At 35.8% G+C, this 23,221-nt stretch overlaps 1 protein-coding gene across 4 annotated transcripts; it reads left to right on the forward strand.

The window, feature by feature from the left end:
• Positions 1-3,246: 3,246 nt before the first annotated feature.
• On the forward strand, positions 3,247-10,435 carry LOC107606333 (uncharacterized). Of its 4 annotated transcripts, none has more exons than XM_088493038.1 (8): positions 3,247-3,447; positions 3,593-3,716; positions 3,814-4,040; positions 4,209-4,279; positions 4,896-5,309; positions 7,762-8,128; positions 9,997-10,074; positions 10,230-10,435. In XM_088493038.1, exons 5-8 carry the CDS (start codon positions 4,915-4,917, stop codon positions 10,278-10,280), a joined length of 891 nt encoding a protein of 296 aa, XP_088349164.1. In that variant the 5' UTR covers positions 3,247-3,447; positions 3,593-3,716; positions 3,814-4,040; positions 4,209-4,279; positions 4,896-4,914; the 3' UTR covers positions 10,281-10,435. The 4 variants fall into 4 exon arrangements, with proteins under 4 accessions (XP_088349164.1, XP_088349165.1, XP_088349166.1 ...); XM_088493039.1 differs by having other exon boundaries at positions 3,248-3,447; positions 3,814-4,130; XM_088493040.1 differs by having other exon boundaries at positions 3,248-3,447; positions 3,879-4,040.
• Positions 10,436-23,221: the final 12,786 nt, after the last annotated feature.

Raw genomic sequence — 23,221 nt, forward strand, 5'->3', positions numbered from 1 at the left:
TGATTTTTATCCAAACTACATGGCTTAGGTGTAATGTTCTAATTATTTTTTTCCCTCATTTCTATCTCATTCATATTCTTCGTATTTTTTCAGTCCATAATTATCTATTTTTACCCAATAATTTTAATTTTTACTCTTAGTTCAACAAACTTGCAATTATTATAAGAATTTTATAATTATGATTACTAATTTATAAAACAAATAATAGAAGGCAATGCAACATCTTACCACACAAATTCTTACGCTATAGTCGTAATTTCTAAGAGGGATATACAAGTTAATATACAAAAGTGGAGAATACATATAAACTAGCTACAAAATATAACTCCCAAAATAAAATCTTCACTTTCCACAGAGAATCTAGCATGCTCAACGAGATGCGTCATGTCTTGTATCTGAAAAACAGAGAATTTTCAAAATAGGTGAGAACCAAAAGATTCCCAGCAGGATAATAATTCCAAAAAAAGACGATGTAAAACCATACGAATTCACTAGACAATCCTAAACTCTGACAAACAAGATCAAAGCTTAGGGTCATACTAATCCAAAACAGGGTAAACATACTACATACTTTTCTATGTCAATGATTCATAATCTCAAGTTCTCTCTAACGCTCCTCTCAACCTTTCTCTTTTTAATTCAATACCACAGAATTTCGGTATTGAATTCAGTAAATATTAAGCAGAAACAAACATAAGTAATAGGGTGCAAACACAATCAAAAGTAATTACAGCAAATATATCAAATAGCAGTTAAGCAGAGATATACTCATAGACAATCCAAGTACAAGATGCATACTTAAACAATTTCACATAAATGCACATGATACCTACCTATCCTACTGGCCATGAGCTCACGTGTCGGTTACACTACCAGAACCCGACACATCCAATAGCTAACCTGTATATTGTCTCTCTGATTGCGCATCTCCAGGAGGCATATAATTTAGGGATTAGTGTCCTACCACCTACTCTTGGATGCAAACATCAGGGGGTATAAATCCAGAAAGAGTACCATACCACCTTCCCCTGTGAAACTGTGCCATACTGATCCAGGGATTAGTGCCTTACCACCTTACAAAACAGAGAGAACCATGGAACAAGCGGAATCTACCACCATCCTTGTTCTGGTATATCTCAGCTCAGTGCGCAAGCGGGATTTACCACCGTCCTTGCCACGTTCTTGCCAAAAGTAAGCATTATTTCAGTATGCAAGCGGATTATACCACTGACCTTGCCAGAATACAGTAATTGAGATCGTCATCAGTCTTATCATTCATGTCTTTAATCATTTTTGTAATTAGCAGGTTCATTAACCACAATCTTTCATCAATTATCATTAACTTAGATTCTTCAATTCTCCATCCTACTCAAACATATTAGTTTAATCCATTCAATACACTCTCACTCGTTTCAGAGCCTAAAAGCTAGTTAGCGGACCTTAAACAGGAGTTACAGAGGTGAAAAAGTAGATTGGATAGACAAAAATAGTTAAAATCAACATTTTCTAAAAAAACAGGACAGTCGTACGTACGCACGAGTTCCCTTTGGCGCATACACACGGAAACACGTACGAAAAATATTCAATTCCATAATGCAAGTCATGCGTACGCATGGGTCATACATGCGGATGACTTGGAATGAGTAAAGAGCTAAGTTTTACCATTTACACATAAACCGTGGAATCCCTATCACGGTTTATAAAGAGGCAGATTTACACATAAACCGTGGAACCCCTACTACGGTTTATGAAGAGCTACGACTCTATATATACTAACTGAAGCCAATTATTAAGAAAAGTAGTACTTTTACAATGTCTAGTAAGGAAGAGAGTTTTTTATGCTAGTGCATTGCTTTGGAAAAAATTCATAAAACCAAATAAGGTCTGATCCGGTCATGTAGAAGCATATTCTATTGCCTCCTAAAGCTACAAATACACCTAGTCTGTTGCATCATGCAAAAAAATAATTTGGTTCTAATCAAATTTTAACAGATAAATCACTAAACTGTTAATTATTTATAAATTAAATAATTGACCAATAAAAGTCTAACACATTAATTAATTAGCGAAAAAATTAATTCGATACCAATCAAACGGTACAAACGATCTTGGTTTTCCATGACTTCACCCCGCTAGAGTATCGTTGTCGCTTTCTCTCCCAAATTCTCTCAATTCCAACTACTCACACACTCAAGAATATAATCCGTCCCTTGATATCGCAGTTTATATACAAACTTAGCTATTCATAAACCGTAGTAGGGATTCCACGATTCATGTGTAAATGATAAAATGTAATAGAAATTTTGCAGTTTAACATAAAACACACATATAATCAATTTAAAATGGTTGTATTTGCATAAATATAAATCTCAAATATTTTATTTAAATAAATTATCCTTAAAACAATTTATGAATATTATGAGAAAAAAATTGGAAATAAACCACGCACTTAACAGAAAGAAATATTAAAATAGTGTTTCTATATCAGAATATTATGTATAAGATATTAAAGATTTAAAATTTTACATATACGATAATAAACTAATATATTTTATAGTCATACTAAATAATATTTATTATTTTTAACTTGCACGGTAAAATGCAAATAAATGGGGAGGTGAAGATCTGGTCAATCCGTAGTTGCTTGCTAGATTCAAGTTAAGCTTTCATTATTTATACTATACCCATTCCAAGTCCCATCCACGTACACCCAACATCACAAACACAACTGTCATCGAACCATACCCACAGTTACTAGGTCTAAGTCTTACATAACCGGTTCCTAGGTTCCAGTTTACCCCCAAAACAGGGTTAACTAACCCTAGTTAAGTTAAACATCCTGCACCCAGCCCAATAAATATCATTTCTGGTTCTGGGCGCGGTAATGGACTCATCTACTTAACTCAACTCAACTCAACTGAGACCCAAACAAGAAAAGAAAAGAAAAAAATTAATGTACAAAAATAAGTAGCAATTAATAATTGGGATCTGACGACTGAACTGATTCCGTCAAAGTACTTAACGCCGTAAGGAAACTGCAAACATTAACTAACGGCGTTAAGGGCTGAGGGGAAGTATTGAGGTAACGGGTTTGAAATAGGGTGAACCGTGAATGGTTTAGGGTTGCGATAGATATGAGCCGTGAGATCGTTGATCTACGGTCACAAGTTGTGGGAGTGGACGGTTGGTGATAAGGAGTGTAGCACAATGATGTATATAAACATAAACCATGCTCCTCACCATTTTCGTTCTATCAGAAAAGAAACCAGAACAACCAGCTCCTTCTCTACCCTTCCCCCTTCTTCTTCTTCTTTGTCCTCTGTGTCTTTCTCATTATATTTATATATATATCTATCTCCTTCAAGCTAGTAGCGCTTTCTCTCGCCATTTTTTTCTGCTGAACACGGTGAATGTTGAGGATCTGCCACTTTTCTCAAATTGAATGAGGTCTACAATTTACAAGGCCTCAATTTCTCTTTTCGATTATGTCCTTTTGTTTATCTTCACGGTGAAGAAGCTCGTCTTTTTCAGTTTTCTATGTGGAGTTTGGATTGTTTTTTATTTTGTGTTGGTGGCTCATTTTTGTTTGCAGATGCATGTTCAGAGAGGATTTGCCGGATTATAGCAGAGTTTGATTTTGGAATTCTCAAGTGAATTAGATTTCCTTAGTTTCATTGATATATTCTAGCGCTCGTGAAGATTTTTCCCTTCTTAAGGTAGGGAATTGAGCCGGAGTTTTCTTCTCTTCCTTTTTTTCCCCCTTCTCTTCTCTGTGCTAAGTTGGTTTGTTTGCCATTTCTGGTGCATCTGCAGATACATTTTTTTCTTGGAAAATCACGGATTTTGGAGCTCTGAACTTCGATAGTCCTGTATTACAGGGACGATCGTGGCCGACTTGATTTTACAGCCATAGTCGGAGACAGAAGCTCTGAAATGTCGCCATTATTTGGATTTTAGACATAGATTCGCATTTCTGCAGAGCCTAGGAACTGAAATCGGGAAGCTTTCTCCGTCTCATGCGACAGGGGAACCAGATTTAGGTGAGAAACTAAACAAAGTTAATCAGAGCTGGAACTGTGTGCGTTTGATTCTCCTCATCGCAACCTTGCAGCGGTGAATCCAATTTTGATGTTCGTTTCTATCTGCTGGCTATAGCTTCTCTGATTCATCTCTCTTTCTCTCCTTCCTTACGTTTTCTTCTTCTGCAGGAAATCGAAAACTCGCTTGTTTATTTTCTTCGGTTGCGGTAGTTCCAGAAGGAATTGATTGTTCATCAAGTGTAAGTTTACGTGAGAGACATTGATTTTCATTACTCCTTTGCAGTTTCCTCGATCTCTTTTCCTCACTCCTATTTTGGTGGCTCTCTCTGTTTTCTTTCTTCTTATTCTTTAATATCAATTAATGGCTTGCAAAAATCTCTGGTCTCAGTTCCGTTTTCATTTTCCCCTTTTCTGTATTTATAACTTCTTCTTCCACCTCGTTGTTCGATTTTTCCACATTGTCTTGGTTTTCAGAATTGGGGGAAAACAATTCGAACTTGGAGGCTCCGATTTTCAATGTAAAACTGGATTACCAAAAATATTTCAATAATATCTGCGCCTCCCTCATTTGTTTGCCATCGTCCATCTTTCGATGTTGACTCAGTGAAGCTGTAAAAGATGCTCACGTCTCACGCCTCACGCCTCACGCCTCACACAATTCTCATCTCTTTTATCCTTTCTCTATTCATTGGAAATCGTAGACACTTGGATGCACATCTCGTAGATTATTAAGTTCAAAATCAAAGCCAATCTCAATTGCTTACATGAAAAAAGATGTACCAATGTATGATTTTAATAGCTTCTTGTCATAATATAAGAAATTACAGCGGTTACTTGACCTTTTCAATGGCACAGGTGGAACAACAAAGAGGAGATGGATAAAGAGTCTTCTTCGGTTGTTCGGAGCAGCAATAACGTTAACGGCGGAGGTGGGGAAGGGTCTTTGGTGTTAAGGGCGAGTTCCGATGGGACGAGGCACACAACGACGCCGGATTTGGTGTTGCAGTGGGGGAACCGGAAAAGACTAAGGTGCATGAAGGTGCAGGTTAAGGACAAGGACAAAGATGACTCTTCTGCACCGGTCCAGAGGACAACGGTTCGGGTGGATCGCCGGGTCGTTAGAACCGATAAAGACTCTTTAAATAAGCCCCCACTTGGTCTCAATAATAACAATATTACCCTCGCCAATAATAATCATAATCATCATCAAACTAACGGATATCCCAATCTCCGTCAACGCCCATCTTCGCCGCAGCAACGAATTCTCAGGTAACTGAATTGCCAATTACCATGCTCCTTCTCTGTTTTCTTCTGCATTCAAATCTTCCTTCATATTAATAAGTGAACTGTAATTCTGTGTTTGAATTTAATGCCTGCTTTTTTATTCCCTTTTGATTGTGACTGAAGAGAGTCCCAGATTCAGATGCGTTGTCCACGGCTTTAGATCTGAACGGGTACAATTTTAGAATGAAAAGAAAGAGTAACAAAATAAAGGAGAAATAAGAGATTTTTGTGTTTTATATTTTTCCTATGAAATTTATATTAATTTATGTACCAAAAATTTTTTAGAGCATGATTTATAGTTTCCTTTCTTTTTATTTTTATTATTATTTTTTTTTGGCTTGATTAGTATCTTAAGTCTTAACCTATCTTGATGACAAGGGTAAGGTTCGTGTTGGTGGCGCACTGGCGCGTGGGCCATGCTCTTGCTTTTTCTATGTGAAATATAAATTAAAAAATCCAACGAGTCGGGGCTTGTATTGTGGACTTATCGTCCACATGTGTTGTGTAATTATTTTCAGCAAAGGATTTGTTTTCTTTTCTTGTTGTGGTTATCGATGAAAATATTCCATTACGAATTTTAATCTAGATTTGTTTTAATTTCTAATCAAGCATATGGAGGTGGTGTAAAATATGTTATCGGATAACTCTGTAGCAGTGAATAGTGTTTTCTCGGTTGTTCAATAGAAAACAAAAGTGGCATAGGTGGGAAAGCATGAGTTGAAAGAAACTGAAAGAGTAGTGGCCAAGTAGTGGGGCAGGTTTGTGGAACTAACTATGCATGCATGTATGGTAGCACCTTTAAATCTTGTTTCGCTCCCCATTTCCGCCATAATTATTGGTGCGATGGCCGACTATATATGGTGATGGCAACTTGTGAGTCTCAAATGTCAGGCAAAGAATCACCGGCTTAAAAAATGTTTCCATAGTATTAAAAATTGGGCTGAGTTATTATTGTACCTAACTGGGCTGAATGATAAGCATTTATCATGACTAAGAGGCTTATATTTTGTCCACTCTCCAATTGGTCAGGTCCTTGCGGTTGCCTCATCCGAATTGAAGAATAAAGAGGAGCTCACGGTATGTGCGTGAGATCCCCTTCCTTTCTTCCTTTCAAATTATATTTGGACTTAGATATTATTACCTCTAAGTAAGGAAAATGCCCAACAGAATTAGGATCAACGCCTTGAATATTTAGACACATAAAATATATAAATCTAGTTCATAACTGCCTTCTTTATACTCTTTCGTATTAGCGTGGTAATCGTTAACTAACAACTAACGATTCTAATAATCCCAATCAGGTAAATGTCAGAGTTCATGTTTGAAATTTCTTGGGTTCTGCTATTTTTCCGTTTTTATATTTCTCGTGTTTTATGCATATGATTCGCAAAATCTGCCTAAAATGTATGTAGATAGTTTCTCCAGCTCTGTGAAATCTTCATCTGGTATTTCATTTATTGTGGCAATTAAAGCTTTTCTCTGTTTATGATTCTTTTTATGTATTTAACTATTTATTTATTTTCTGTTTTGGATACGCTGCCTGTGTTTGATTGTTTTTCATGTAAGCATGTATATGATTGATGGAGTTATAGAAATTCTTCGATCTATCCTCCGGCATAGGTAGATAGATAAGGAGAGGAATAGTGATTCTGCAAGTTCTGGTTCTGGATCTACATCTACGATGCGGATTGCGGAAACAAAAACCCCACCTTCCTTATCATATCATATCAACAATTACTACAGACTCTGTTGGAAACATGGAATGGACATTTTCCATCCACGTGTTTAACAAAAAGTCCTTTTCTACTTTAGCCGTCGGATGAAGGGACCAGGTCTCAGATCCGGTCACTTCCATTTAACATCTCACCACGTAGCAATCTCCATCTTTGCTTTACCCAAAAGCACTCTAAGATCCAACGGCTCCAAATATCCCGCGGAACCAGCTGTACCCGTTATAGGGAATCACACACTCCTTCCTCCTCTCGATTCATTCTCTAAGGTCTCTCATCTCAAATATGAAATATCTCATGATCTAATCTATAAACCTTTTTTTTATTTCATTTCACTGCATTTAGGGAAAAAAATAAATTAAACGACCCACCTTCAAAGCACAGCGCAACACTACACAAATACAAAGTCACGCAAGGGGCCAAATACCAGCCCATATTTTACGCCAAACCCGTCTAGATTCCAGCCCCTCCCTATTCTCACCCTTCGATCTAGTTTAGATCGACCCCTCAAGGTTAATTTCGTAAACTCACTACTCCCCAGTTACTTTTCCACAATATTTTACTCCTAAACTACCTCCCAAATGCATCTTTATTTTTGCTATTTATTATATAGTCGCATGTGATGTGGATTCATGTTTCTTACGGTTAAGATAGTCACATAATTACCTTACATGTGAGTTTTGTTTGTGTTTTCTTGTAAATTTTAGGAACTCGGAGACTTCAAGTGCTATGAGAGGAGTAGTAGGAGGGCAGAGCAACGGGGGTGTTAGGGGAATTGCGTCGCCGGATAGGGGTGCGCACGATAAGAGAGGTACGCACAACAACAACAACCACCACCACCATCATCACCATAACGACAATAATAAGTCCGCTGCCTCATCGGATACTGCGCACGATAGCAAAAAGGGTGGGTCACCCTCCGGCAGCGGGGATGCGGTTCCGCAGGTGTGGCCACCTAAGTTCGTGATTGCCTTGACCAACAAGGAGAAGGAAGAAGATTTTTTCGCCATTAAGGGTACAAAGCTCCCTCAGAGACCCAAGAAGAGAGCTAAATTCATACAACGCACCCTCAATGTAAGAACTCTCCTTCTTCTGCTCTTAATTATTTCTATTTTTCCATTCTAATTTCCTCAAGTTCAATTATTATTTATTAACTTTGTCTTCCGTACGATATATTATATGCAACTTGATTCAATAATTTTATGTCTCTTTTTTGAAATAAAACTATATATATATATCACGGTTTTCAAATTAGAATTTGGATAAATGACTTTGTTTAGAACTTTTAGGAAGTTGATTTGTTACTCAACAAGGAGGAGGATGGTATAATTATCTGCAAAAATTGTCATGTAAGCAAGCATATAAAATATTAAAGTGGATATTGACACCAGCTAAAGTATATTTTAGTATGTGATTTTTGTTTTGTTTAATATTCTTTATTCCCTTTGTGCAAGTTAGTACGGGGGTGCCCCCGTTTTTGCTTTTGTATTTTATTCGGCCCCGTCGCTAGGAAAGCCATATATGGTTGGCAGCTGTGGAATTTGGGTACACGCGTCAGGGTGAGCTTGGTTCACACCGAATGGCCACCAAATATTTGTTAGGAAGCCTACGGGGAATTTAATTTGTGCTTCTTTGCCATTTTTCAAAAGCATATGACACGGCCTTGGAGCAGTGAGGGTGGGTGGCCGTTATCAATACCATAGTCCTGAAAATTAAAAAATGAAACTCTTTTCTAATTCGTTACATATTAATTTAGTATAAAATACATTGAAACTATACTTATTATTAAGTAGTAAAATGAATAAAAAATATTTAATTTCTCTCAAAGTAAAATAGTACTATTCATATGTGATAAAGTTATAAATTTAATGGTGATAATTTTTTATTCTATTATTTTACTAAATCATTTTGTTTTACGGAACTTTTCCTATTATTTATCTTGAGTATTAGTATTATTAAAGGCATAGTTGACCACTTGATGCGGGTTTAACATTAACTTTAAATTGGGCCTCGTGGATTCGGCCAGCACGACTACTACTTTCAAGAATTGTATTTTAAAAAAAGAAACGTTAAATATTTTTTTAACAGTTAAACTTGAATTTGTTTTTGGCGTATAATATGTTATACTGGGAATAATTTATAATATGTTAATCCATAACATGAAAAAATCTCTATGAAAAACAAAATCTCTAATTATTAAAAATTATAATAAAAATATATTATGTTAATAATATAATAAAAAATATTCAGTTATAAAATTAAAAATGTTATTGTTAAATTTTATTCAAAAAGTGACTGTTAATTTAAGAGGGCATTTTATCTCAGAATTAAATTTTATTCAAAAAGTGACTATGCTAATTATATTTTATTCAAAAAAAAAAAATATGTTACTGCTTATTATTATTATTATTATTATTATTATTATTATTATTATTATTATTATTATTATTATTTAAGTCTACAGCTAGTCCGCTACATTTTAGGGGAAAAACGAAAATGGGACGACGAAGCTGTGTTTCGATGAGGTTATAGGGTTTCGTTGGGGCACGTGCGATGGTTTGTACTTTGTAGGGTCTGGGTTATGGAGGGTGACCTTCGATGTTGGATGTATATGGCAGTAGTAAGCCGGAATGGTGTGGTTGCCAATTGCCATACTGGATTTTGTATCACCCTGCTATTGGCATGAGTGTTGGTAGTGCCAGTTGTAGTCGACGAAAAGAATTATTTGGGCCTTTTTTGGTTGGGTAAAAGATTAAGATGAAACTTTTTATGGATGGATGAAACTCATGCATAGTTTTACTGTCCGGGCTAAGTTTTCCACGCATTCGGAAGAATCATTAGCTAACCCCCTATCTGTTCGTATTTTCTTTCCGTTTTTGTTTTTCCTGCTGCATTATGAGTTGTGCTGTGAATTTACATTTGGGAATTTTGATCTATTGCAGCTGGTAAGTCCAGGAGCATGGCTGTCCGATCTTACCTTGGAACGGTACGAAGTTAGGGAGAAGAAGATTTCCAAAAAGGTAACGTCGTTGTAATTGAACCCCCCCCCCCCCTCTTCCCCCTTCCTCCCTCGATTACCTGGAAAAAGGAAGATTCGTTGTATTGTATCTTCCATTATTTTCCTTTCCCCCTTTGGTTGCAGCTATAATATATTGTAATTTTCATTTTGGTGCAGAGACCTAGAGGGTTAAAAGCTATGAACAACGTGGAGTCTGACTCTGAATAGTGGGAAAAGCGTGTTGGAAGATGATAAGATGTTTTAGGTGACGTGAGGGTGCTTATGTTTGTTAAGGATGTAACAAATGTTGGGATATTGTAAAGCATGGCATCCCAGGTTGCATGCCAACAAAATCAAAGTCGAAATATAAATATTTTAGCCTTGTCTCTGCTTATTGTCTCCCCTTTCATGATGATGCTCTTCTATTCTGCTGTTTATTATTTTTGGAAGGCCTCACTTTGCTCCGCAATTACGACTGATTGAAGGGTCCATCTCGTGCTGGAGGATGAGCATGTCGGAATAGTTTGTCGGGCTCAGCACCTTAAATTGAATTGACACTACCATAGTACGATTTCAAACCACGTCCTCGACTCCTGGTTGTGCAACTATAATTGACATCTGAACAAAGGTTAACGATGATCTAATGGGAAAAGGTTTCTAGAAAGTAAACAACCATTGACGTTACTTTGTTTATTGAAAAACAAAGTTAGGATTTTAGAATACGCTTTGGTGTTATGCAAATGTTGCAAAAATTAAAATAATATTTAGATAATATTTTTTTAATAATAATTATTTAAAATATTAAAAATAAAAAATATTATTTTAATTTTAATAATATTTTCAAAATATTATAATTACTGACTTACTGTAATATAATCTTACTAGAAGGGAAAAAAATGTTTCTTTCTTTTACGAGGAATGTTAGAGGGCTAGTAACTTTTGTGATTTGTAGCCATCAAATAGTCATCAATGATGATTTTAATGGTGTGAGATTGGTGTGAACTTTCATCTAATGGTTTACTTTTCTTTGCTGATTACATGTTGGGCAGAATTTAATAAAGTTGTTGTCGCCTAGACTTTTCCTTCTTTTATATTTTCTTTGGTTCAGAAGTTAAAATCAAGTTGAAAGAATTTATTCCCCACATTAGCGGTCCATAAGACAAAGAATCAGGATATTTTTTGTTTACTTATGCCTTTTCTGGTTGTGTAGTGATGATGATTACTTGAATTTATTGGTGATAATGATGGTGATAACGTCGTGTTTGAGAACGAGTTTTTTTTTTTTTTTTTTTTGAAAATATATATATTTGGAGGTTTGAGGGTAAGAGGTGAGGAGAGAGAAGTGACAAGCGAGATTATTGATTAATTATTAGTTTTGTTATTTTCCAAAAGTTGTCGATTCACATAATAATCTATAAGTATATGAAATAAAAATACTTCTCTTATTTTAAGTTTGAATAACTGAAGGAAGCTTTGTCATGGACAACCTAGAGAACGCTTATACAAGTATACAACATTTATAAATCATTGTAAAGCACACAAAATTAAAATTAAAATAAAAGTTACAATTGCTTTTAAATATCTCAAATTTATGAATAGCCCAACATGGATTTACTTACTTTCCACACTTGCAATTAAGAGCGTTAAATTTAAATCGATCTAAATTAAATTATTTATCTGTTCAATTTTATTAAGAGTATGAATTGAGTTGGATTTTGGATCTATTTATCAAAATCAATATAATCCAATGCAAAGTGCACAATAAAATTTTATTTAAAATATATTTAGTTTGTTATATATTTTTATCTTATTCATATATTATTATTACTTAATGAATATTTATGAATTTAGTTTTTTTTTTATTTTAACCAATTTATAATTTTATTTTTATTGTTATGTTATTGTTGATTTTGTAATATACTATTAACACTTATTATGTTTTTTTTTTTTTTTTTTTGTGTAAGGGCTTATTATGTTATTGTTATGATTTGAGGTTGAAATTCAAAATGCTTGAAATTAGATCAGCTTGGATTTGATTTTCTTAAAAATAAAAAATATCCAATTCAAATTGCACTGTAAGTAAAATTAGTATTATGCCGATTTTTAGTAAATTTGGGTTGGTTCGATATCTAATTATTTGGGAGTGAAACCTACTTCTCTTTAAGAATTCTAGTTTTTAATTGTGTATCAAAAACTCTCGTTGGACTAGTGATGAAAAGAAAGAACGTAGAAACAAAAGACAAAAATTACAAGATTTGAAATGGAAAAGATACAAGAGAAATAAAGTAAACGGCTAAATTAAAAGGAAGCAATAACATTGCCTTTGATATGATCAAAGGATTTTAAGATTCGAATACATTGAAATCAAAGAACGAAAGAAAAGGAGTTTGTAGGAAAAGTAAATCGCTGGAAAGAAAATTTGTAAGGGAAATTAAAATGAAAAGTAAAGACGATGGAATAAACTCTACAGAAAAAATAAACTTTGAGCAAGATCAGAAAGTCTCTAGGGATGTGATATTGTAAGAGTTTTTTTCTAAAAATAAATTTCGATTTCTGTTCCTTTCAAACTATGTCTATTTATAGCCATTTTTAACCAATCAACATTCTTTCACGTGCTCCACATACAAGAAAATCAAACATAAATGTTCCTGCCACAATAATAGTGTGATAACCGTCTTCAACTACCTCAATTATTGGCCTCCCCGTTGCTTAGCTTCGATCACAAATCCTCATTTTCGATATACATATTCGATCAACCTAGCCTACTCATTGATGATTTCTCTTCGATCACCTTGAGCACTTTCTCGACATAATCTAGACAAATGTCTTTGATTTGTTCATCATCAAATTAAAATTATTTTTAGCCAACAAATTTCTCCCTTGAATTGACGATTCTTTTTTTAAAACAAAGAATGTGTCGATTCAATAAAACTTCTTTTCTCTTTTATTTAAAACATTTAAGAAAACAAAATCTAAACCCAAAACGTTTGGAATTTCCAACTGACACCAAATTTTGAAAATCGCTCCACTTCGTCACTTTCATTAAATGTGTGTTCCATCATGTACACTTCTCCATTAATTTTGGGCGTTTCAACTCTCCTCAACTCAAAAACTTTTCAATTTCGCTTATAAATACCACTTTATCAACTTTTTAGAATCTTTTCCAAAAACTTCTTCATCACAAAAGATTATTTCACCTTCCAAATTCTGCACCTAAAAGTAGGAAACATCTTCTTCACATTCTTTTATTGTTCGGGAGAGTTAAATTTATCTTCTTCTTACCAGTGCGAAATTATTTCATCTTTCAAGTTTTGCATCTAAAAGCAGAGCGCAACTTCTTCCTAGACCTCTCACTGCTCATAAAGCTCATCTCCATCTACTTCTCTTTTCAAGGTATGTTTCATATACTAGCTATATATATTTGGAACCATTAATTCTGATATATCCATTTCATAAAGGAGTATTCTTATTTTACTCATCTCGTCACTGTGCATTTTCCATAATCACCATGGCCACTAGTAGCAAATCTTCTCCTTCCGCAAAAGGAAAAGAGACCATGGAGAAAAATCACATGTATGAACCTTCGAATTATAACTCAGAATCATGATATTATTATTGAAGACCCTATTAATGTTGCCAATGCAGAAAAAATCCTTTTTTCTTTCACTGTTGATGATCAAATGCATTGTTTTCTGAGCCCTTTGCTTCCCCCCTTAGAAATCGATCGAGTTCTCCCTTTTTTTTCTTCTATCCCTGGTCAAGAGCTGCTAATAAAAAAGGACATATACATGACTTCCTTCGATGATCATACAAAACTATTTTGGAACAACCCTAAGACTTCTTCAAAGAGTGTAAACTAGATAGCCTAGTTCAAAAAGATTGAACCAGAAAAGAAAGACTTTTGGGTCTGGCATGGCATATATGACTTGCTTCGATTATCCCAATATCAACTTACCACTCACTATTGGATGATCGGGGCTACCTTGTACTTCTAGAGTCGGTCGACTAACAACTTTCACTTGCCATGTGGGATGGTTGGCCCAACTCTTTTTTTATGTAGCAGCTATTACAGGGTTAAATCCTTCTAGGGTCGATATTACGTAGAACATGAAACCAGAAAAGAAATATAAAATCAATTGGAAGAGTTCTTCTTATGGAGAATTCATAAAAAATAACATGGGTCAAGGTAAAGATCCCATTTTTGATGACGAACATACAGTCTTTTTATGTTTTTGGTTAAATGTTGTGGTTTTTGGTTCTCGAAGTGTTACTATGCAAAGGCTTTATCAATTCCTTGCTGTCCTGATCCATGAAAGCAAATCACTTTTATATCTCTCCAAACTCCTTCTTGGTAACTTGTATGACGAGCTTGACCAAATGGTAACAAGTCTTGAGAATCGAACTCCTCTCACTACAGATGGACCACTTTGGCTTCTTCAGATAAAGTCTCTAATTTAGATAGTATGGGAAAAATCCGCCTCCTCCAGATAGGGAAGGAGTACATTCGGCGATCCCTCAACCAAATCTCTGTTTCTTTAAGAAAACAACAACCTCCATCTCTGTTCAATATTAAATAAACTTTTAAACTTAAATTTTGTTTCTAAATATTAATTTATTAATCTATGTATTACTAAATCACATGTACATAATATCTGACCATTCAAATACACTTGAAACATAAAAGTATATTATTTTTCACATTTTTATAACTTAATTTTCTACACCTGATATATAAAAAAATGCTAAACAAACTATAAATTATAAAATCAATATCAATAAAAAAATTAAAATCAAATTTTAAATATTAATATATTAATACCAACTATTAAATAAAAATGAATAGAATAATTCAAATTCATATAAGAATTACTAACCTGCTCTTCATTCATATAACCGACAATGTGTCTATTTTCATTGAGTTGACTAATGTAAAAATCCTATGATTCTCATCGGTGCTGAACATTATCCGTCATAATTGCTTTTCTTCTTTTACTTCCTTTTTTCAACCTTTTCACTCACTCCTTCAACCCTTTTACTATCATAGATGGTAAGAGAAATTTAAGAGTAAAGTATCAACCCGGTCCCTATCCATTTTTCTGAATGACAACGCGACCCTTAACCAAAAACACGATCCATTTCGGTCCCTGACCATGTGCTCCGTCTACCAATGCGGTCCTTCTGTGACTTTCACGGCGAAAACTCGACGGAAATTGCTGACGTGTGTAGGCAAGTGGATGACATGGATGGCTTGGGTGGTTACGTGGAAGATGAAATCCTACGTGGCTAGGTGAAATAGATAGGGTCCTTTCTGTCCTCGTCCACAACACAAAACGCCATCGTTTTGAGGGTTCCAGGCGTCGTTTGGTTTCGCGCCTTGACTCTGTAACACAATTACATTCTAAACCCTAGCAGACAGCTCTCTACTCCATCAAGGCAGGGGTGAGTGGTAAAAAGCTTGGTGACAAGGTTACTGACGAAGCTTTTGATGGAGATGTAGACAGTTGCTGGACAGCGCTGTTGACGGAAGTTGGACGGTTCGGCACACAGCACAAGTTGGTGTCGCTACTGTCCCTTTCACTGTTTTGCTTGTGTGTGGTCCTCATTCTACAATTGTTGTTTGCATTTAGCCATAGTGGGGGTATAGAGAGGTTAAAATATTATTTCTGTTGCCATATATCCTATGAGTTTTATGTATTTAAATAAGATGAAAGTGTAGAGATGTGTTAAAAAATTAGTGAAAGTTGGAACAGATTATTAGGATTGGTTGTTTAAATTGATGTAAGATTGAAGAAACTATGTTGCATGTTTAAACTTTTGAATTAGGAGTTAACAAAATTTTTTTGCATTTTTCCAGATGTCTGAATGTCTGGTAACCCCTGTGTTTCACCATGGGGGGAATTTCAAGAAGGGCAGTGAAGGATTTCTTAGCTACATGCATGGAAAAGTTCATAGGTAGCCACCAATGGATGTTGACCTGATTAATTACTTTTATTTGGTTGAGGCTACGTGGAGTTTAAGGCAATATACTGGTGTGACATGACTGCCCCTGATATGGAATCTGGACTTCATGCCATTCACGGGGATAAAAAAATTAATGAACTAAGGAAGGGTATTAATAAGAACAGGCATACAGATGAATTTTACATCTACTTTGATCATCCTGTGGACTTATCAGAGGTAGTTGGTGAGGGGGTTGGGAAGGACGTTGTGATTTCTAGTGATGGCATTTCCCTTAAGTCATCATCATCTTCCTCTGATGATGGATACGAAAGCACTGAGGATGAGGCTTATAAACCGCCTCCTCCTGGTTATGAGTTTGATGACAGTGGGAGTGATGACAACTTGATTAAGAAGAAGAACAAGTAGAAGACTCAAGTTAAGGAGAGGATGTCACCTAAAGGAAGAAATAAAACTGGTGTGGCTAAGAAGAAAGGGACTAAGTTAGCAGAAGATGGGCCAAAGATGTCCCCTAAAACAACTAAGAAAAGGGCTAGTAGAAAATACTCTAGTGCTAGGAGAAAACATGTGCTAACGGAGGGGCTTGATAAGTAAGGTATGCAGGGAGAGAACAGTGGGCCTGGGCTAGAGCTTGGAGGCCCAAGAAGCTCCAGAAAACATGGGCCTGCTGGACAGGATGCAACAAATGCTGCTGATGGAGCTGAAGACCATGTACCAGACCCAATTGTAGCAGAGCTGGATAGTGAATATGAGAAACCTTATGAGTATGAAAGTAAGGTGTTCAACAGTCCAGTTTCATCTGGAGATGAGGGTAAAACAACCTATGACACTTTTGATGAGGACACTGAATATGGTGAGGGTTTAAGGTTACATGATAGTTTATCATATAATTAGAATGGTTAAGGATTTATCATATAAGGTTCTTTAAGGTTTGATTTATCGTATAATTAGAATGGTTAAGGATTTAAGTGTCACATGATAGTTTGGTCAGATTTTTAATTGTCATTGCAAAAATTGATGAAGCATTTAATTGCCATCTCTGTATAATGACACACACAAAACCGGGTTGGTGAGGAAAACAATCTGAATGCTAGTGTTAAAGGAACTTCTCTGGATCATGTGGTAAGTAGTTTGTAGGGTTACTTAGTTTAAATGTGTTCATAAGTTTTATTGTTGACTATAGATTGAGATGTATACTATTCATGAATGTAGACAAAGGCAAAAAAACAAAAAAAAAAAACTACCTAAATTAGCACCAAAAGAAGTTTCAATAGTGGGACAAGGAGATGAAATTCCTCTTTCACAGTCTGCTCCCCAACTAGATGTTGTAAGTGACATAATTCACAATTGCATTATATTTAGCAATGTCTTAATCTTATTTTTTGTTTTACACATTGCAATACTGTTGGTTTACAGGTAGCATCTGAGACCCCCCAACTTACATAACCCACCTCCGCAAAGGATGAAGCAACCAATTGTTAGGCCACCAATTTCCTCCACCTTTGTTCAAGGTTCTATGGGGAATTAAATTCCTCTAATCATTGGACCTCAATTCAGGCCTCCTACTCCTACCAACACACAAATTCCACCCAACAATGGGATTAATGTTCCTACTGGATCAAAGATGCCTAAACCAAGTCAACAACATGGTCTTAGTGTCGAGACAATGGCCGCAACAACTTCCGGGACTGCATCAAGACTATTCAAGTTCATTCCCACTCTTGGATTTAGGCCTCCTAGGAAGAACTAGAAGTGTAGTCCTACGTTTATATTCCAACAAGTTGATGATGTCTTTTTGATAAACTAACTTACATACAGCTACAACAAACAGTTTTTTGCTTTCTGTTTTGATAGCCCATGTGAATTAAGGACCTATAATACTCTATTTATCTTTGTGTTGCTGATGTTGGTATATAGGGCTATATGTTGCCCACTTTTGGAGTCACCTTGTGCACAAGATGTTGACATTTGGTAACTGTATGAACTTGTTAATGTTACATATTACTGTTAGTTATTATTGGATTGCTTTTCATGGAATGAAAGAACTTGAGTATAACACATTCTATTTTTTGACACAGTCAATCTTTTCCAAACAAACAACACAACTATTCCATTTAATAAATTCGGATTTACACTGTTAAGTGATACAACTATCTCAACAACAGGCACTTTCAACACAAAACCAACATTATACACTAACTATCTGCTTTCCAATTTAACAGAGATAATTTGCAAATACAACTCCAAAGACAAACACAACAGCCATCAATGGATAACTAAAAGACCTATAACACTTAACATGCCTAGAATTTTTCATCTACAACTCTAACCCAGAAACTCTGTCCTCTAGCTTTGTCACTTTTTCCTCCAAAGAAATTGTTGTATCCAACAAATGATTTTGCTTTGGATTCCGACCATAAAGACTGTCATCATTTATTTGCTCCTCTTCAAATTGTGAAACATATTCATCCAGCCATAGAAAATATTTGCAATGAGATTCTGCAGTCTGCACAGTAAAAAGAAGAAAAACTAGAATTGCAATGAAGAGATGCTTGCTACAGATCTTGGCAGGAATATGAACATAACTAATTATTTCATACCTTGAAATTTGGGCATCCAAAGAATAGCCTATTAGGATTCGACTGTGTTGACGAAAGGAATAGAATTGCATGAATCCCACAATTGCATCTCAGGACAACGAATCTTTTCTTCTTCCTCGCTCTAGTACTACCAACGGAGCTCACAGAAATACTCCTACCCTCATCGTTTGATGCATCTCTTTCACTCCCACGATCTCTGCTATTGCTCATGCTGGTATCGGTTCCATACACGAAACAGGGAAGATAGACGACCAGACTCGTCTAATAAAGACACCTGGAACCCTAAAAACGATGGCGTTTTTGTGTTGTGGACGAGGACAGAAAGGACCCTGTACATTTCACCTAGCCATGTGGGATTCCATCTTCCACGTAACCGCCCAAGCCATCCATGTCATCCACTCGCCTACACACGTCAGTAATTTCTATCGAGTTTTCACTGTGAAAGTCACAGAAGGACCGCGTTGGCAAACAGAGCACATGGTCAGGGACCGAAATAGATCATGTTTTTGGTTAAGGGTTGCGTTGTCATTCGGAGAAATGGACAGGGACCGGGTTGGTACTTTACTCGAAATTTAACACATTGTCACAGGCGAAGGGAGCGTTTATAAAGACTTTATTTCATGTCTTTTTTGCAGGCTTGTAGTGTGAAAACGAAATTCAAAATTTACCTTCATTTTTTCGTTGTGTACTTTTGCGATAATAGGAGAGGATTCTGCCGTATTTTTGCAGGCCTCTATTACAGATATAAAAGATCTTGTTTTACATTTAATTCAAAAATGTAACTAAATGCACATAAAAAACAAAAAAATCTTATTTTCATTTTATATTTGTGCAAAAACACAACTAAATACAAAAAATGATATATTTTTGTAACTACATTTAAAAGTGGTAAATAATTAATTTTTTAATTTTAAATAAAAAAAACATATGTTTGCATACATAACCAAAAGAAGAAGGAGCAATGAGAGAAGGTGAGAGCAGGGGAGGACCCTTATGGGAAAAACACAGTGAGGTCGTTGGTAATGCCGGCGGAAGAGACAAATGGAGAGTGGGGGAGGATTTGTATCTAGTGTTAAGGAGGAAAATAATCTTGGGAGAGTAGCTAAGCCTCTGAGAGTGTCGTTTAGAGACAAAGTGGGGGGGCGAGAAAACAGCTGCGTCCTTTGCTTTGGCAGGGACGTTAAGCGAGGTTAAAATAGGTATTGTGAAAGGGAAGTAAGGTGACTCTATGCCACCATGTGTGACTTTTACTGAGGAGGCAAGGAATGCTCTAGCACAACCTTACAGGGATGGTATTGTGATCAAGGTATTGGACAAGTATTATAGTTATACGGCGCTAATCCATAAACTCAGTTCTGTTTGGTGTATAAAGGGCGGTTATGATCTATTGGACGTTGGTTACGACTAATTCCTTGTGAAATTTAATTCAATAGAGGATAGAGTGAGAGTTGTGCTAAGAGGCCCATGGTTGATCGATAGGAACTATGTCGCGGTGAAGCCTTAGACACAAGATTTTAGGTCGGGTGAAAATTCTTTTGGTTCAACGTTACTATGAAATTGAATTGCGGGGCTGCCTATTTGATGCTATCAAGAAGAGAATATGATGTGTATTGCAGAAGCAGTTGGAAAGCCTCGGATAGATCAGCTGGGCAGAAGAGGAGAATTGGCTGTGAATTTAGAAGCTTCATGTCCCAGAAAAATACAAACTCTTGATATGACTCTGTCTTCATAACGCTATTCCTTCGACGAATTTCAGATATAGTCGTGGTTTAACTACTTTTAATATATGTCACAGATGTAACGCTATTCCTAAAACTCTTTTGCACTATACTCTCTGAAATTGTCCCAAGGCTAATATAATTTGGACTGCTTTGGGTCTCACTATAGCAAACATTAACCTATCCTTTTGGTTAAAGGACAGCTGCAAGTATGGTAAATTTTTATCTTCTTTTCGGCTCTTTAGTGGATTTGGCCTGATAGGAATAATAAGCTTTTTAACTTTGAAGATCCTTAGAATGTGGACAGGTGATTAGTTTGATTAGAGGGCCAATTAGGGAGTTGCATACTATTTGTACCAAGCATCATTTCTTAAGTCCTCCATCTCCTTGGCTATTTTGGGTACCTCCCTCTATCAATGCTATTAAAATTAATTGTGAGGCTAGTCTTTATAGTTAAAATGGTATTGTTGGTTTTATTTGTATTATTCGAAATTCTGATAGATGTTAATTGAAGAGTTATGGTGATTTTATTATAACTGACAGTGTTCTTCGGGCTAAACTCTATGCTATTTAGAGGGGTCTTGTTCTTGTTTGGATTGTGATTATCAGGAAGTTTTGTGTGAAACAAATTGCTTAGAGACTTTTTCTTTGCAGACAAAGAGACTTGATGATGCAATGCAAAAGCAAAATTTGGTGAATAAAGTCCAAGATATCTTGACATGAAACTGGAGAGCTAATATTTCTTTGATGAGGAATGCTAGGAGGCCAGCACTTTTGTTAAATTCTGACTAGCACTTAACCATCAAAAGGAAATTGAATGATTCTACACCATTAGATACAATTTCACACCATTAAAAATATCATTAATGACTAATTGATGGCTAAAAACCACAAAATCTGCTAGCCCCTTAGAGTTTCTCTTCTTTGATCCAGAGATAAGCCAATAGTGCCACCAACTTCATAACTAAAAAAATTTTATTAAGTACAGAATATTATGTGGAGTACCTACAACCTTCAAATGACCTTCTTCATCTAATTTCTTTAGATTATAACTCTACTATGTGATTTGGCGTGTTTGTTTGTTTGTTTTTTTTCTTTTTATCTTTTATCTTTAGTCACAAAAAAATAACCAAAAGAGGAGAAACCTCATATTCTGAAAATGGAGCTCATACAAGATATATGACCGTTGACATTTTAGGCTTGATTGTGAACTAGGAATTGGGAGAAAAAGAAAAAAGTAGGAAAGACTTGTGAAATTAATTTTTGAATTTTCATATAGAAAACTCTTCATGTTCTTTCAACTTTGGTTCCCCTCCAAAATTCCAAATTGCAAATAATCTCATAATTAATTGAGATAGGCTTCTACTACTAATGTCTCTTCGCTAAATTCAACTGAAAAAAAAAAAATATACACGCTCAAAGCAACTTTTTTTTTTCCAGTAGTTAAGTTTTCAATACCGTAATAATATATTTTCCTTTCTCTAATGAAAAGCGACGTGAAATATTGCCTAAGAATATTATCGCAACTATAATAATGATCATGATGCTAAGCTTCCTTATCATTAGGTTAGACTTGGTTATCTCATATAATTGAAATCCAAAAACTTAAACTGATTTTTGGATTCACCAAGGATCGAACTCTTAACCTTTCGAATTTAAGGCTCTAATACCATGTCATGATACAACTCATCTTAAAAACTTCAGCTGATAGAAAAATGTAATACTAATGATTATATCTTTAATACTCCCTAAGCCTCCATTGTATAAATATTATTGTATAAATATTTCATTGGCTCCTCGTTTTTTCCTTGAAATATATTCAATCCTCGATTTCATTCGCTCAATACCAAAACAAATGCATCGCCAAATTATATTAAGAATCGACGCCATTCGAATAAGAAAAATTCATTATGTACTAAAACAGTGAAGTCACAAATATCTCATAATACTCTTCAAATCACAAAAATAATGCTATCGATAGAACAACACATAAGAAATCTCTGCACAGCAATACAATACGATACAGAAGAGGAGAAAACTACTACATGCTTCGTCTCCATAAAATCCACCCTGAAGAAGAAAATTAAGACGATAATCCACCATCTACAAGCTCAGATCCTGAGAGAAGATCCGAAGACGAGAGCAGCGGCGGCAGTAAAGATACCGGCGACAAAGGACGGAGAGATGGCGGCGGCGGCAGAGGTAGGGCTGGGAGCCGGCGCATCAGCGGCATGAGCAGCGCCGACGATGGCGACCAGCACCGCCATTGTGGCCATGACTGCGAGCTTAGTGGAAGCCATTGATGATGCTTTCTCTTTTTAGGATTTTAATTTGGACCACTGATTTTGAGAAGAGACTAGAGATATTATTGCAGCGAAGCTAAGTTTGAAGGAAAAAGAGTGTGTTCAGTGGTTATATATAAGGGAGTTGGGTGAAGAGAGGTTGCGGGCAGTCGGGGCAGCTGCCCGAATTTACAGTCTGGCCAATGAATATAGAGTGCCAGCTAATTCCGTTACTAATAATGCAAATTTTTCAATTTTTGTAACAGATTCTAGTTTGATGTGACCGATGTGCAACGACGTTGTTTCGTTAATTCTTCATCTAAAGGCGAAGCCGGCTTCAATCCCACGCTGCCATTAGGGGTGGTAATATGTACCCTATCTACGGGTATTTAATTCGACCCCATTCGATCGGATAGGGTTGTCAACCCGATCCGCAGTAGATAGGGTAGAATTTTCGTGCGAGTTGGGTAGGGTGCGGGTTGAGCCTCAACCCTACCCGATCAACCCGCACCCTATATATGTATATGTTATGTACTTATATAAAAATATATTTTAAGTGGATGTTGAACTAAAAACTTCTCACTAAATACAAAAGATCCTTAGTCATTAAA

Source organism: Arachis ipaensis, chromosome B7 (assembly GCF_059453495.1).
Source record: "Arachis ipaensis isolate K30076 ecotype BB chromosome B7, ASM5945349v1, whole genome shotgun sequence".
NCBI classification, from domain to species: domain Eukaryota; kingdom Viridiplantae; phylum Streptophyta; class Magnoliopsida; order Fabales; family Fabaceae; genus Arachis; species Arachis ipaensis.

Coding starts and splice junctions, on each gene's coding strand:
- LOC107606333 (XM_088493037.1), top strand. CDS start 4,805: ATGAAAAAAGATGTACCAAT. Junction 4,825..4,895: donor ATGAAAAAAGATGTACCAAT/GTATGATTTTAA, acceptor TCAATGGCACAG/GTGGAACAACAAAGAGGAGA. Junction 8,129..9,996: donor TCATACAACGCACCCTCAAT/GTAAGAACTCTC, acceptor GATCTATTGCAG/CTGGTAAGTCCAGGAGCATG.